Source organism: Anopheles gambiae, chromosome 3 (genome assembly GCF_943734735.2).
Source record: "Anopheles gambiae chromosome 3, idAnoGambNW_F1_1, whole genome shotgun sequence".
Classification (NCBI taxonomy): Eukaryota; Metazoa; Arthropoda; class Insecta; order Diptera; family Culicidae; genus Anopheles; species Anopheles gambiae.
Genome location: NC_064602.1, coordinates 22,985,501 through 22,997,847, shown reverse-complemented (window position 1 = coordinate 22,997,847; position 12,347 = coordinate 22,985,501). Strand labels below are relative to the sequence as shown.

The following is a 12,347-nucleotide window of genomic DNA, read 5'->3' as shown; positions in this document are numbered from 1 at the left end:
AAGGTTTTTGTCTATGGCATTTGTTAAATCCTCGTTACAGATCAATATTATATATTCAATAATCCTTTTTTGGCTGTTCATATTACTAATATCATTAATTGATAAGGCCATGAATCGTCATTGAATGTTGTGAAACAATTTTCATATGTTTTTAATCATTTAAATTATTTAATTTGATGCTCAATAATTCCAAAATTCTCTCAGTTTGGAGTTACTTTCATTCCGAATTTAAATTTAAGCTCTTCAGTTACTATTTTTTACTATTCAAGATAAAAAAGCTTCGTTGTTTTGAATTCAGTTTGTTATTTTTAACATTACGTCATATCCTGTTCCATTTCAGTGGCGGTTTTTTTTCGATTGTATAAGTGGAAGGGGGGCCGGTCTCGTAGTACAGTCGTCAACTCGTACGACTTAGCAACATGCCCGTCATGGGTTCGATCCCCAAATAGACCGCGCCGCCATACGTAGGACTGACTATCCTGCTATGGGGGGAATCAATTAGTCACTGAAAGCCAAGCCCACAAGTGGGTACAGGCAGGCCTTGACCGACATCGGTTGTTGAGCCAAAGAAGAAGAAGAAGATAAGTGGCAGGGTAGGCAATGCTACAGTTGGTTTGTAAATGTCTCTAGATGTAGGATTTATTTTATATCTATCACTTCGATCACAGAGTTTACAGTCCATTTAAAACGCTCCACTTGTTTATAACAATCGTCTTTTTGAATTGCCACCGCTGTCTACCGCTTGATCACACGTCAGCTAATGTATGCTACTCTGTCCAATTTAATAACACAATAGTCATCTCCGATTGCAGAATTGTTAGATTTGAAAAAGTTTTTTGTGATTGTTGCAATCTGCAACATGGCTACATGGCCATATAGTACGTTTAACTTCAGACAAAAAATCTAAAATACACGCTTTGCTTCGTTTGTTTCATAGGAACATTAGTTCCACTCATATTGCATTCATAGGAAATACAAAAAGCGTACATTTAACGCACAAAACAAAAATCCAATGTACACCATTGCATGCAAACTCACTGATCACGGATTACACAAAACAGATTGCGGCTTGATGTAAAAATATAATAAACCACAGAATACAACGTTTTTATTTTGTTGTAAATGATTAACCCTTTTCAAGTTTCCCACTGTGCTATCATGCTTTAAATACACCACAAAGCAAAACAACACGTTTGTGTGCGTGTGAATGCTTGATAACTACATCCTACGGCTGCCACTTCACAAACCACAATTGGACGCTTATGCTGATCGATCGATCGAGTTAGGTCCTGGGATGAAAGCAGGTCGTCATAATAAACGCCTCTGCTTTTTGGAGCCTATCGCATGCAGCTCTGCGGAGATGCGTGTAGGGGAAACCACGTGTAACAAAAAACTAAACCAGCAAATAGCAGTGCGAGAAATGATATCGCATTAACGATGCGACCCATCGTTGTGGGTCGATAAAGCATGGTGGAAAACGATGGTGAAAATAAAGAAATCACTGTGGAAAGTGTTGAATGAAATATCATGCATCATGTTCACGTCCATGGAAAAGCTTACTAAAGCGAGGTGTTTTGCACAGGAAGGATTAAAAATGGCACATGGTCGGCTCCCTGTGGTGAGGCCGATATGAATCGAAAATGATGGTTTCATTTTACTTTTTGCTTCCTAACGAACGCTTTACTAAATATAGGCTAACAATTAGTGGTCACGGTACATTATTAAATATTTTAAATAGCAAACAGTCCTATCAAAATTCAAAACTAAAGCACTACTTCTAAATGAAACACAATCTCCGACGCACTGTATGATACATTTACCAAATACTTTGATCGTAAAATTTGCCTCTTTCAACACCCAGTACCCAGCGAATGTGTGTCATATTAGCTCATCCTTAAAGCCGCGAAGCGAGCATTGCACGCAAATCGTGGTCGCCCCGATGCCATCGATTATTTAAGCCACCGAGCCGCGTGGCGAGAACTTACGCATACAGCGCGCCACGTCCACCGTTTCCGGGCGCGAACGTGTTCCACCGTCAGTCGGTCTAAATCTGGTAACGGAGCGCAAAAATATTCCACAAAATGTCATGCAAATATTTTCACTGCTTTATACATATTTATAAATGTGTTCGCATTGTTTGTTTATTTATATTTTCATTCCGCCCAAAGCCGCATGAACCTTGAATCCGCGTACGTGTGTGCACATGAGCTTCAAACCGCCGAGGGGTTTCGCCGTGAGGACAATCACGTGACAGACGAAAGCACCGACCGGTGCTGATGCCTGTGAATTGTGTTTATGTACACAGACTTTATGTATTGACTTTTTTTTTATTTTGGCTGCGTGTGTGTGTGTGTGTGTGTTTGTGGTGCTTTTGTGGCTCGTTTTTCGGGTGGGACAGCGTGCTCGGGTGTGATACTAGTTATTTTTTGTTGATTTTGATGTTGCTGCTGCTGCTGTTGTGCTGCGAACGCAGCTGTATTTGTTATTAGTGTCTGCGTTGCAAACGGGTTTGGCTGAGGGGGACCTCTACCGACGCGTACACATGCAATCATTAACCGACGTTTCAGGACTTTCAACAAAGGGTTATTATGGTTGCGTTGCGATGATAAATGGCTTAAAGTTCTAGTCAGCAATATAGCGACGTTGGCAGTTCTGGTCTACAACAGGCTAACACAGAACGAAAATAGCAGAGGTTTAGTTCCATCGTGGAAATAAAACTCAAAGTTACAGAAAATAGAAAAGGTTGATCATATATTAGACAATTCAATAAATGAAAAAGACTTTTAAAAAAGTGTTAAAACCATAAAAAATAAATAATAAACACAAAAAACTATTCAATCTCATCTTCAATCATTAATTAACATTGTAGTAACGCCTGAATGTATGCAATTGTTAACATTTCAACAACAATTTGCCCTTTACAAACAAAACGTCCTTCGCTTGCTGGATTGCCTCTCGGGCGTTAGCTTCTTCAACATACACCCTTCAACTCCTTCACCTCTTCAACCGGCGTAAGCTCCAAAGCTGAAGTGTTGAAAGATTTGAAAAGCGTAGCAAAAACCAGAACACTTTCCGGCATTTTGGGTAGTTTGCAGGGCCGCAAAACATTTGCCGCCCGGCTGCAAGAGGATCATGGCACCTTTGGCACGCATCCCTATTCCACTTCAAAGAACAGGCCGCTGATAAACACACCGGGTAAACTGGTAAGAAAACTCTGGAGGCAGAGCAAAACAGAACCAGTTTTCCCCCACTGCACTCCCGTAGCATTCTTTGCATCGTTCCGTTCCATTTGATGGTTGTGTATCTTCTGCTGGGCGGTATTCCCCCTCCCAATGGTCACCGATCCGTCCTTTTTGTCTTGCCTGCTATCTCTCTTCAGTCAAGACATTTTTAACGGAAAAACGGAAAGAAAAGGACGCACAACAATACAACGGGAAGACGACAAAACCGGTTAGCTTTGTTTTCCGTAACTAAAAGCATCAAACCATTTTCACTCACCCCCTTCCATTCGGTTTGTATCCGCGGGGCTTAGCACGGGTTTCCCAGCATCCCATTTTTGTTTCTTTGTTTTATTTCTATTCGCTGCTTTGTGATACCATTCGAGAAACGTTCGTTCCCTTCGTTTGATGTTGCCGGAATGGAAACAAAAAGAACAACCCAGATAAGCAGGTGGCTGGCTGGCTGGCTGGCTGGCATACGCCTGGCAGTGTATTGCCAACCATTCCATCCTCCCATCCCCCAAACATCACGGATGGATGGAAAAGGATCAAGTTTTGCCCTTTTCCGTGACAATGTTTGCCGAAAGAACCGAAGCAAGAAGATGTTACCTGAAGCGCCCGATCCAATGGAAAAGGGGGAACAGATAGCACTGCTAGAACTTGCTGCACATTACATAAATTTGCTTTTATTCCCATGTTGTTTGCCCACCCGCCCCCAGTGCCGTAGCTTCCGTGCCAATTCTAAACTTCGACCGGACCATTTATAACCGTGTAGGGCAATTCGGCGAAGCAAAGCCGAACACCGGAAATGGGTCGGACTAAAAGTGCAGCGTGGCTTTTTTTCGCTCCCTGCCCGTCCGTCACTGAATCGGTGGGATTATTTTGTATTGGAATAAACAAACCAGCAGCACGGCGGGGCATGAGTGCAAGTGGCGCCGTGTCGTCTTCATGTCGTCGTATATTTCAACGCCCATTTTCCCACCTTTTATTTCAAACCTACACCGTGGGAACGTATATCACGTTTCGCACCAGTGCCCAGTGTGTCCGGGCACCCGACGTCCCGGGTACTTCCCGGCGATCGGAATCACCTTCTTTATGGTGCATTTCAATATTTCATTGGCCATACTTTACTCCGTTTTTACAGCAGCTAATGGTAGCTCACAAAAACACAAGACTGTTGGCACTGTTGGGCGGGTTTTTTGTTGTTGTGTTCGGGATATTTGCTAATAATGTATACGCTACGGTCTGGATTTGATGGCCGGTTTGGGAAAAAACCGGGTTTTTTACGAGACAGTTTGATGGAGACGCTTGGTGATGATTATTTACTGTGATGAGCGCGCACAGCAACAAACAGTTTTGAAGGTGTGATTACGGGTTAGTTTGTTGGTGCCTAAAGTAGTATAGAGCGATTTTTATAGCTTGTTTTGAACTATGTGCTGTGTATTAGTGAATATAAAATCATCTGCATAAATGAGTTGAGGGTGTTTGAAGCGTCAAAAGAAATGTAATGATTTTATTTATTTATTTATTCATTAGTTTATTTCAAAGTGTGTACATATTTAGACATTCAAAGCTGCTTGGTGGATTATTTTCACGTAAAAATCTTTTTTTTTTCGTATTGTACGTAATGTCTCTTTTTTTCTTTGTAATAGATTAATCGTTGTCATTCTTTATTTTGTAAACATAGTATTACTGATTACTAATGATTACTTCTCCAGATCAAACCTTTAAACACATTTTTTATAACTTTCACCTTAACGTTTTAAATATACATTGAAGCGTAATATTTTCTAGGAACAGGGTATCCAACGTTTCTGCTTCATTAGAGTTATAAGAGTTATTACAATTTTGTACTGAAAAACAATGCAGACAGCAGACGCACCTCGTAAAAAATATGCTAATAAAGTTCTAATATACAATTATGACTAGTTCACAAAGGTAAAACGTTGTAAAATGTCTAATAATATTCAAAACTCGTCTATGACATTTGTAGAAACTCAGACACTGTAATCTGATTCATGTTCGAAAACATTTGTTTATTTGTTAAGTTAATTTATTTATTTTATTTTATTTTTTTTTTATCTAACCAATATAAAACTGTTATATTAAATGGAACCAATTTTTAACAGCGTTTCCACATTTTTTGTCTCTGGGGTATCCATTTTTGCCGGTATGTCAACTGTTTTGTTAAAAATTTATAACGTTATGTCAGAAACTGTGTGTTGAATAATTCGATTCAAGTTAAGTCATGAATAATTTAGTTGATGGAATTATAAAATATAAAGAATGTTATTCCAATTTTTAAAGTTTCGACGGAGTAGAAAAAGAGTGCATTTCGAGTGATAATAATGTCTTAATTTTTTAAAAAAATAATCATTAGTTTTACATACAAATGGTTCCTAAGCCAAATCAACTAATACAGACCGAAGATCCGAGACATTTGTTCAACTTCAAAACAATATCTCTGAATGATTTAAAAAAAAAAATTGTTTCAATCTAAAAAATACAGCGGCTATAGGGAAAATAAATTCAAGAGTGATTAAAGATAGTTTTGATATCATTGGAGGACAGCTTTTATCGATAATTAACGAATCTTTGGTAACTGGTATATTTCCAAAAGTGTTGAAGATGTCCAAAATAATTCCTATCCCAAAAGTTCCTGGTACTATTAAGGCAGAAGAATTTCGGCCGATTAATATCTTGCATATATTTGAAAAAATATTAGAATTGGTAGTAAAAGAGCAGCTAATGAATCATCTTACCATTCATGGCTTATTGATACCAGAACAATCTGGATACAGAGAAGGACATTCCTGTGAAACTGCACTTAATCTTGTGTTGTCTAAATGGAAAGGTTTTATAGAACGAAAATATGAGGTGCTTGCAGTGTTTTTGGATCTCAAACGTGCGTTTGAAACTATAGCGAGACCTTTATTATTGGACACCCTGCAATCTTTTGGTATTCAAGGAGTTCCTCTAAAATGGTTTACAGATTATCTCAAAGGAAGAACGCAAATTACCTCTTTTTTAAATAGTTCTTCAGATCCCCTAGAAAACACCCTGTGAGTTCCACAAGGAAGTGTTTTAGGGCCAATCTTGTTTATAATGTATATTAACGACATAAAGAAAATACTGCATTTTTGTGAGGTAAACCTGTTTGCCGATGATACAGTATTATTCATCGCAAAGCCTAATTTAAAACAAGCAGAGACTCTATTAAATCTAGAACTAAATGTTTTAGATGGCTGGCTAAAATATAAAAAACTGGCTCTAAACATTAATAAAACAAAATACATGATCATATCAAACAAAAATAATCAAGAACAGCTGTGTATTTCAATAAATCAAGAACAAATAGACAATACTTCTGAACTAAAATATTTAGGGATTATAATTGACAATAAACTCACGTTTGGGCCCCACATAGATAATGTCATAGCGAAAGTAGCAAAAAAAAGTGGGGTCATTAGCAGGCTTAGCAAAGATTTAAACTTTTTTGGTAAACTGCAACTTTACAAGTCGCTTATTTTACCACATTTAGATTTTTGTGCTTCTATTCTTTTTCTTGGCAATAAAACACAGATACAAAGATTACAACGTATCCAAAACAAAATTATGAGAGTGATTTTGGGTCTTGGTTCAAGAACTTCTTCTAAAGTTATGCTTGACATCCTGCAATGGATGTCAGTAAAACAAAGAATAATATATCAAACAATGATTTTCATACACAAAATATTGAATGGAATGTGACCAAGATATCTCGGGGAACAAATAGTTCTAGGGACGGATGTTCATCGTTACCCTACTCGTAGATCAAATGAACCGAGAACACCAAGCTACCTTTCATTAAGAGCTCAGAACTCCTTATATTATAAGGGAATTCGAATATATAATTCGATGCCAAGAGAAGTTGTTAAAGCCACAAATCTGGGTAATTTCAAAAAGGAATGTGCACTGTATGTGAAGCAGGTTATTTAGTAATGTGGTCGTAAAGTGTTTTAGTATAGTAGTATAGTGTAATGTAGAATGTATACTTCTAGAAGTGCTTGCTAGTTTGTATTATGTAAAAGTATTTAACCGCATTTATCTACTTGGTGATGATGGTGTATTTTTTAATTTGTTTTTGTTTAACAGTTTATGAAAAAAAAATTAGATAATTTAAAATAAAATTTAAAAAATAATGAGAGTCTTCAAAGATTCGAGACACGCGCGCGTATAGTGGACTTTGGGGTTTAGACCCACTGGTTGTAAGATGATAGGACTTAGCGGCACCTTATCGGATTCATTAGTGGGTCGAAAACACTCAATCATCCACTCGAGTGTTATGTAGAAATTTTACTTTCATTTTTTATACCTAAATATCTTTAAGATAATTTCGTCTTTCTCGAACCTTTGAAGGGGAAAGTGGAGGGACCATCATCATCATCATCATCATCATCAAAAACAATTTCACGTTATTAGCAGTGTTTATTCAATGTAAAATAAAAAAAAATGAATCTGCTCAATTTATTTGTAAATTTTTCATTATTCATACAAGAGTAAAAAATTATTGACTTATAGACTAAAACGAAACGTTAGAGTCAATAATTGATAGGTACTGTCAAAATTTGATCCCTTAGAAGCTAACATTGTTACATAGTGTCAAAAATTGATACCTTAGAACCAAAATTCACTGAAAACTACTGTAATGAAACATTATATATCACAAGAGAATCTGGAGTACAATCTCCAATTTTTAATGCGTTTTTTTGTGAGCAATTGACGTCACCGAAATCAATCAAACTGAAGTCGGGAAATAATGCAAACAGCCAACAAAATTCATTTCCTTTGACTAATTTCACGCACCAATAACCGCTCCCATCCAGCAGCCCCAGCGTATGACGTAAGCAGCGAACGAATCAATAGTTATATTTATATTTTTAACCTCCGTGTTTACCCCATTCCAAAATGCCAATTGGTACACATTTGCCAGCGCAATGCAACGACAACCTTCCATCCTGTGGACCGTCGCGTAATTCGACATTTTTAACTTCGACAAATACCGAGCACGGGTAAAAAGGGCAGCAGTCACCACACGCTGCTCAAGAAATGATTCGTATTCATGTGTTGCAACAACATCGATCAATGCTCGGTGCTCGGTCGCAACGTGTGCCCTCCTTTACGGTGAAGCGAATAAACAGTGCGCGGCTTTATTCATGCCTTCAGCACTCCTTCACTGCCAAGTATGCCCGGGTCGGTGGGTCGAGAGGGTTGGGGGTCTGCGAGGTAAACAAATAGAGAGCCAAACCATGGCCGGGCGCTTCCGTCCGTGCACAGGAAATAACGAGTTGTCACCACTCGAGCACACTGGTTTGGTTTGCACAAATTGCGGTCTTCCATTTTTGCCACTTCGACATATTGATCGTAATGATGCGCCATTTCAAACCACACCTCAGCCTGGAACCGAACCGGCCTGCCCCCCCGAGATAGGACGGCAGGTGGGTCGGCACCACCCTGTCAAGCTCTGGCCAGCTCTGACTTTCGCCCAGATATAATTTGATTTCTCAGCAAAACTACAGCCATTTTTACCCCACCCGCATCCCCACACCACACTGTGATGAGCCATATGAGCGGAAAAGGTGCAAGTGCCCCATCACGGAGATGCTTCAAACAAACGGACCCGTCACGCTAACAAGACTCTCGAAAAAGGGAATCCAACACTTACGGTACGCGCGCAAGAAAAGGTGTGGCGCGCCAAGCGTGTGACGCCACCGACGCTCTGTTCCGCACAAGTCAATAAAGGTGGCTGGCGAGGAGAGGAGGGCAAAGAGTGCTACACAAAAAAAATCGCAACATTACAAAATGTCAAAATAAACAATCCCAATCCTCTTATTTGCAATGTTACTTGGAAATGAAAGCAAACGAACGCTCAGCAAAAGAGTGCTTCCTCGAGAAGGTTTTGCAGACAACCGTGGAAGGAACGAGGTTTGGCCATTCAAAGCAAACGAAACGGGGTTGGGTGGTGTGGCGGTAGGACCGTGCACAAAGTAGTGCCAAGCCAAGAACAAGAAAGGACCGGCCACAGAAGGAGAGGGCCAGAGCAGGGCCGCGGTGGCCAAGAACAAGCAAGAAGTTCGTGCTAAAACGAACCCCTCAACCGAATGAGCCCAAAAGTGGGCTCCGTGTGTGTGTGTGTGCCTGTATCTGTGCAGTGCTGAGTTGAACCTACTTTTTCACAGTTACACAACGAACCATGAAGTTGAGATGTACCGCCTGCACCTCAGCTTCCAGTTCTAAACCCGTACGGTGCGCCGGAAGACCCGGGTGCAAAGAGGGCACTTTCGCTCGGAGAAAGATTGAAGTGCGACTAGCTTGTTAGTGATATTTGCTTAAGGTTGTTCGGGCGAACTAGAGCCGACAGGAAGTGGAAGACCCACAGGCTCACCTGCGCTCAAACAGAGCGATAGAGAGAGAGAGAGAGAGAGAGAGAGAGAGAGACATACACACACAGCAAGCCACGAACCCAAATTTACTAACTCACGCGAACACGGTGGTTCCCATGAATGCGCAACAAGAAAGTGCGAAGAAAGAAAAAAAAACACAACAGGTCCTCCGGGGTTCTCTAGGGAAGCGAAACAAGAAAGAAACCCATCACGCCTTGTCGTCCGAGGCGAATGAAGCGTGTCGCCGTGGATGGTCCTTTCGCAGGACGGCTGCGACCGTGCGGCGTTACCGTACCGGGTTGGGCAAAGCTGGGCCTATCAGTTGAAGGTGAACAGAATTTAAATTCACCCTGCTACACCGTTCCGGTAGATTATCACCGACGCCGGTGTGGGAGTCGGGAGTCCCTTGCACAAAATAAAAGAGTCCTTACCCTTCACAAAAGCCGACAAACGACGTAAGCGAACCACCGGGTGGATCCAGTGACGGCAAACTACGCTTGCTAAGGTCAATATTTATTCTTCAATAAAATTCCGATACGCACGGCATCTTTTGCTTGCCCATCGTTTGGGCCCCCTGTTTTCCAGATCGCCAAATCGACCGGCTGCTGCTGCGTGTCCGGCAGGGTGCGATGAATAAACATTGCCGACAATAATTGAGAGCCGACTTTGACTTTGACCGAAAGTGGTTGTTCTTGCTTGTTTGTTTGCATTTAAAATGTTATCTTAACCCGGTTTCGGCGCCCCACGCACAGACCGCTTCTACCCACGTCTCCCGATTGACTACACGAACACGAACGATTTGTTTTGTTGGGATTAAGCAGGTGAGACGGGGGTGTGTGTGTGTGTGTAATGGGCTGCAAGTGCGCCCCCTACTACTTACCGGGAAATTTGTACAGCGACACCTCGTTGCAATTGATCTCGAGGAGTGCGGTTTCGTTCGGCAAACTCGCACACCGGCACATGGTGTTGATTGGGCACTCGTACGAGATGTCCTGATTAGTGTACATGATGTTTCGATTATCCAGCTTCCAGCCGAGCGTGCCGGTCTGTATCACAGTGAGCAGCAGTATGCTAACGAGGTGCGCGCAGGACCGTACGGTGGCCGGGATGCCCATGGTGAACGGCGACGCTGTTCGCTGTAAAGGGTGCAAGATAAAACCGACAAAGTAGATTAGAATAACGTGAACGGGAATTGAACTGTATCAGTAGACGGAGAAAAAAAAGAGTAAAAAGAAAAATATACACACAACTCTTCCACCGCTGTTCAATAAAACACGTGCGCCAAACTTTTCAGAAACACAAATTCACTCGTTCCAGATAATCTGGGTGCGCTGGGTGGAAGCAATTTCTCTACCCGCCCCCCCACTCCATCCCAGTCTGCTAACAAACTCGATACCTAGCGATCCTTGAGTCTACACGTACACGTACACGCTGCATGATAAATGTAACCCATTTATCATGTTTGCATGGGAGCTAAGGGAGTGGGGTTTGGCGATGGAAATTGGAAGGTGGAGAAGAGAATAAATTTCAACCTCCATTGAAGCGAAACCCATCAGCAAAGGAAGGAAGGGGGCAATCTCCGCATTCGTAAGCATATCACACGTGTGGAGAAAGTATCGTAGACGAGTAGAAGAAGAAGAAGAAGGAAAAGGACGACAAAAAAAACGGTACATGATTTCCAATGTTTGATGTTCGAGTCGAGAAGTTGAGCTTGACAAGAAAAAAAAAACAACGAAAGGTTCACCCAACACACATTTCAACTGTGATCAACCCTTCAACCCCCTTTGGTATGTGTGGTTGCGCTGTGTCAGGGTAGCATGATCGGTGCGTTTGATGGAAAGTTTCTCAACAAAATTGAGCATGTGTGTGTGTGTGTCGTTGAGTTCGATTTTTGTCATTTCCAGCTGAGCGAAAACTGCGCAAAAGTTGCTCAACCCAATTACAGAAGTTAAAGGCACATTTTAAATAGTACGCTGCTTCGGCGGTAACTTTAACGCTTACTCCAGCAGCATGCTGCCACCGTGAAGGGTGCGAAGGGCTGAAGGCAAACGGCGTGGTCTCATTTCGAGTGCTATCATTTAAATTGATATGGTTCTTACCGTGCTGCATTAAGACGCCATAGAAATGGTTTGAGTATCAAATAAAATCATTACGGTCTTTGTGCGCGGTCTTGCACGCCGACGTTAGCTTCTAGAAGCTCTCTCTCTCACTCTCTCTCTCTCTCTCTCTTTCTCGCTCATTCAACCACACACACACACACACACACACACACACACACACCTTGTAGGGCCACTAATGAAATCGATGCCTCAACTCGTCCGCCCACCCAATTTTCCCATCCATAAGAGCGAGCGAAAGAAACCTCGACATGCCAGGTAATTAAAAAAGAATTTCCCTGGGTGAAATACATGGCAATGGCACAGCAACCGAACGAAATGACCGGAAACTGCTCCATTTGCGCAGTAGTGCGCAGTAGTGCAGCTGCCGGCGGATGGCTGGTGTGGCGGCTGGAAACTGTTGAAAATTGGGAAAAGGAAATGTTTAAATAGTTTCCAGCGAACGTTCGTGAGGCAGTAAATTGAGCGCTGGCATGAAACTGTGGCCAGCGCGGTTCAAAACGAGTGGCAAGAGGCTCCCACGAGATTTAGGACGAGAGCATACGTTCGATTTCGGTGTTCCGTGGTTGTTTTTTTTTCTTCTTTTTACC

The 12,347-nt window shown here is 41.5% G+C and overlaps 1 protein-coding gene across 2 annotated transcripts in view; it reads right to left on the bottom strand.

The window, feature by feature from the left end:
* LOC1279967 (protein artichoke) overlaps positions 1–12,347 on the bottom strand; it is a 94,797-nt gene that overhangs the window by 45,762 nt on the left and 36,688 nt on the right. For both annotated transcript variants that reach the window (XM_061657539.1, XM_061657538.1), the window contains exon 3: positions 10,521–10,776. In XM_061657539.1, coding sequence (XP_061513523.1) covers positions 10,521–10,755 — 235 coding nt within the window. In that variant the 5' untranslated portion in view covers positions 10,756–10,776. The remainder of the gene's footprint in view (positions 1–10,520; positions 10,777–12,347) is intronic.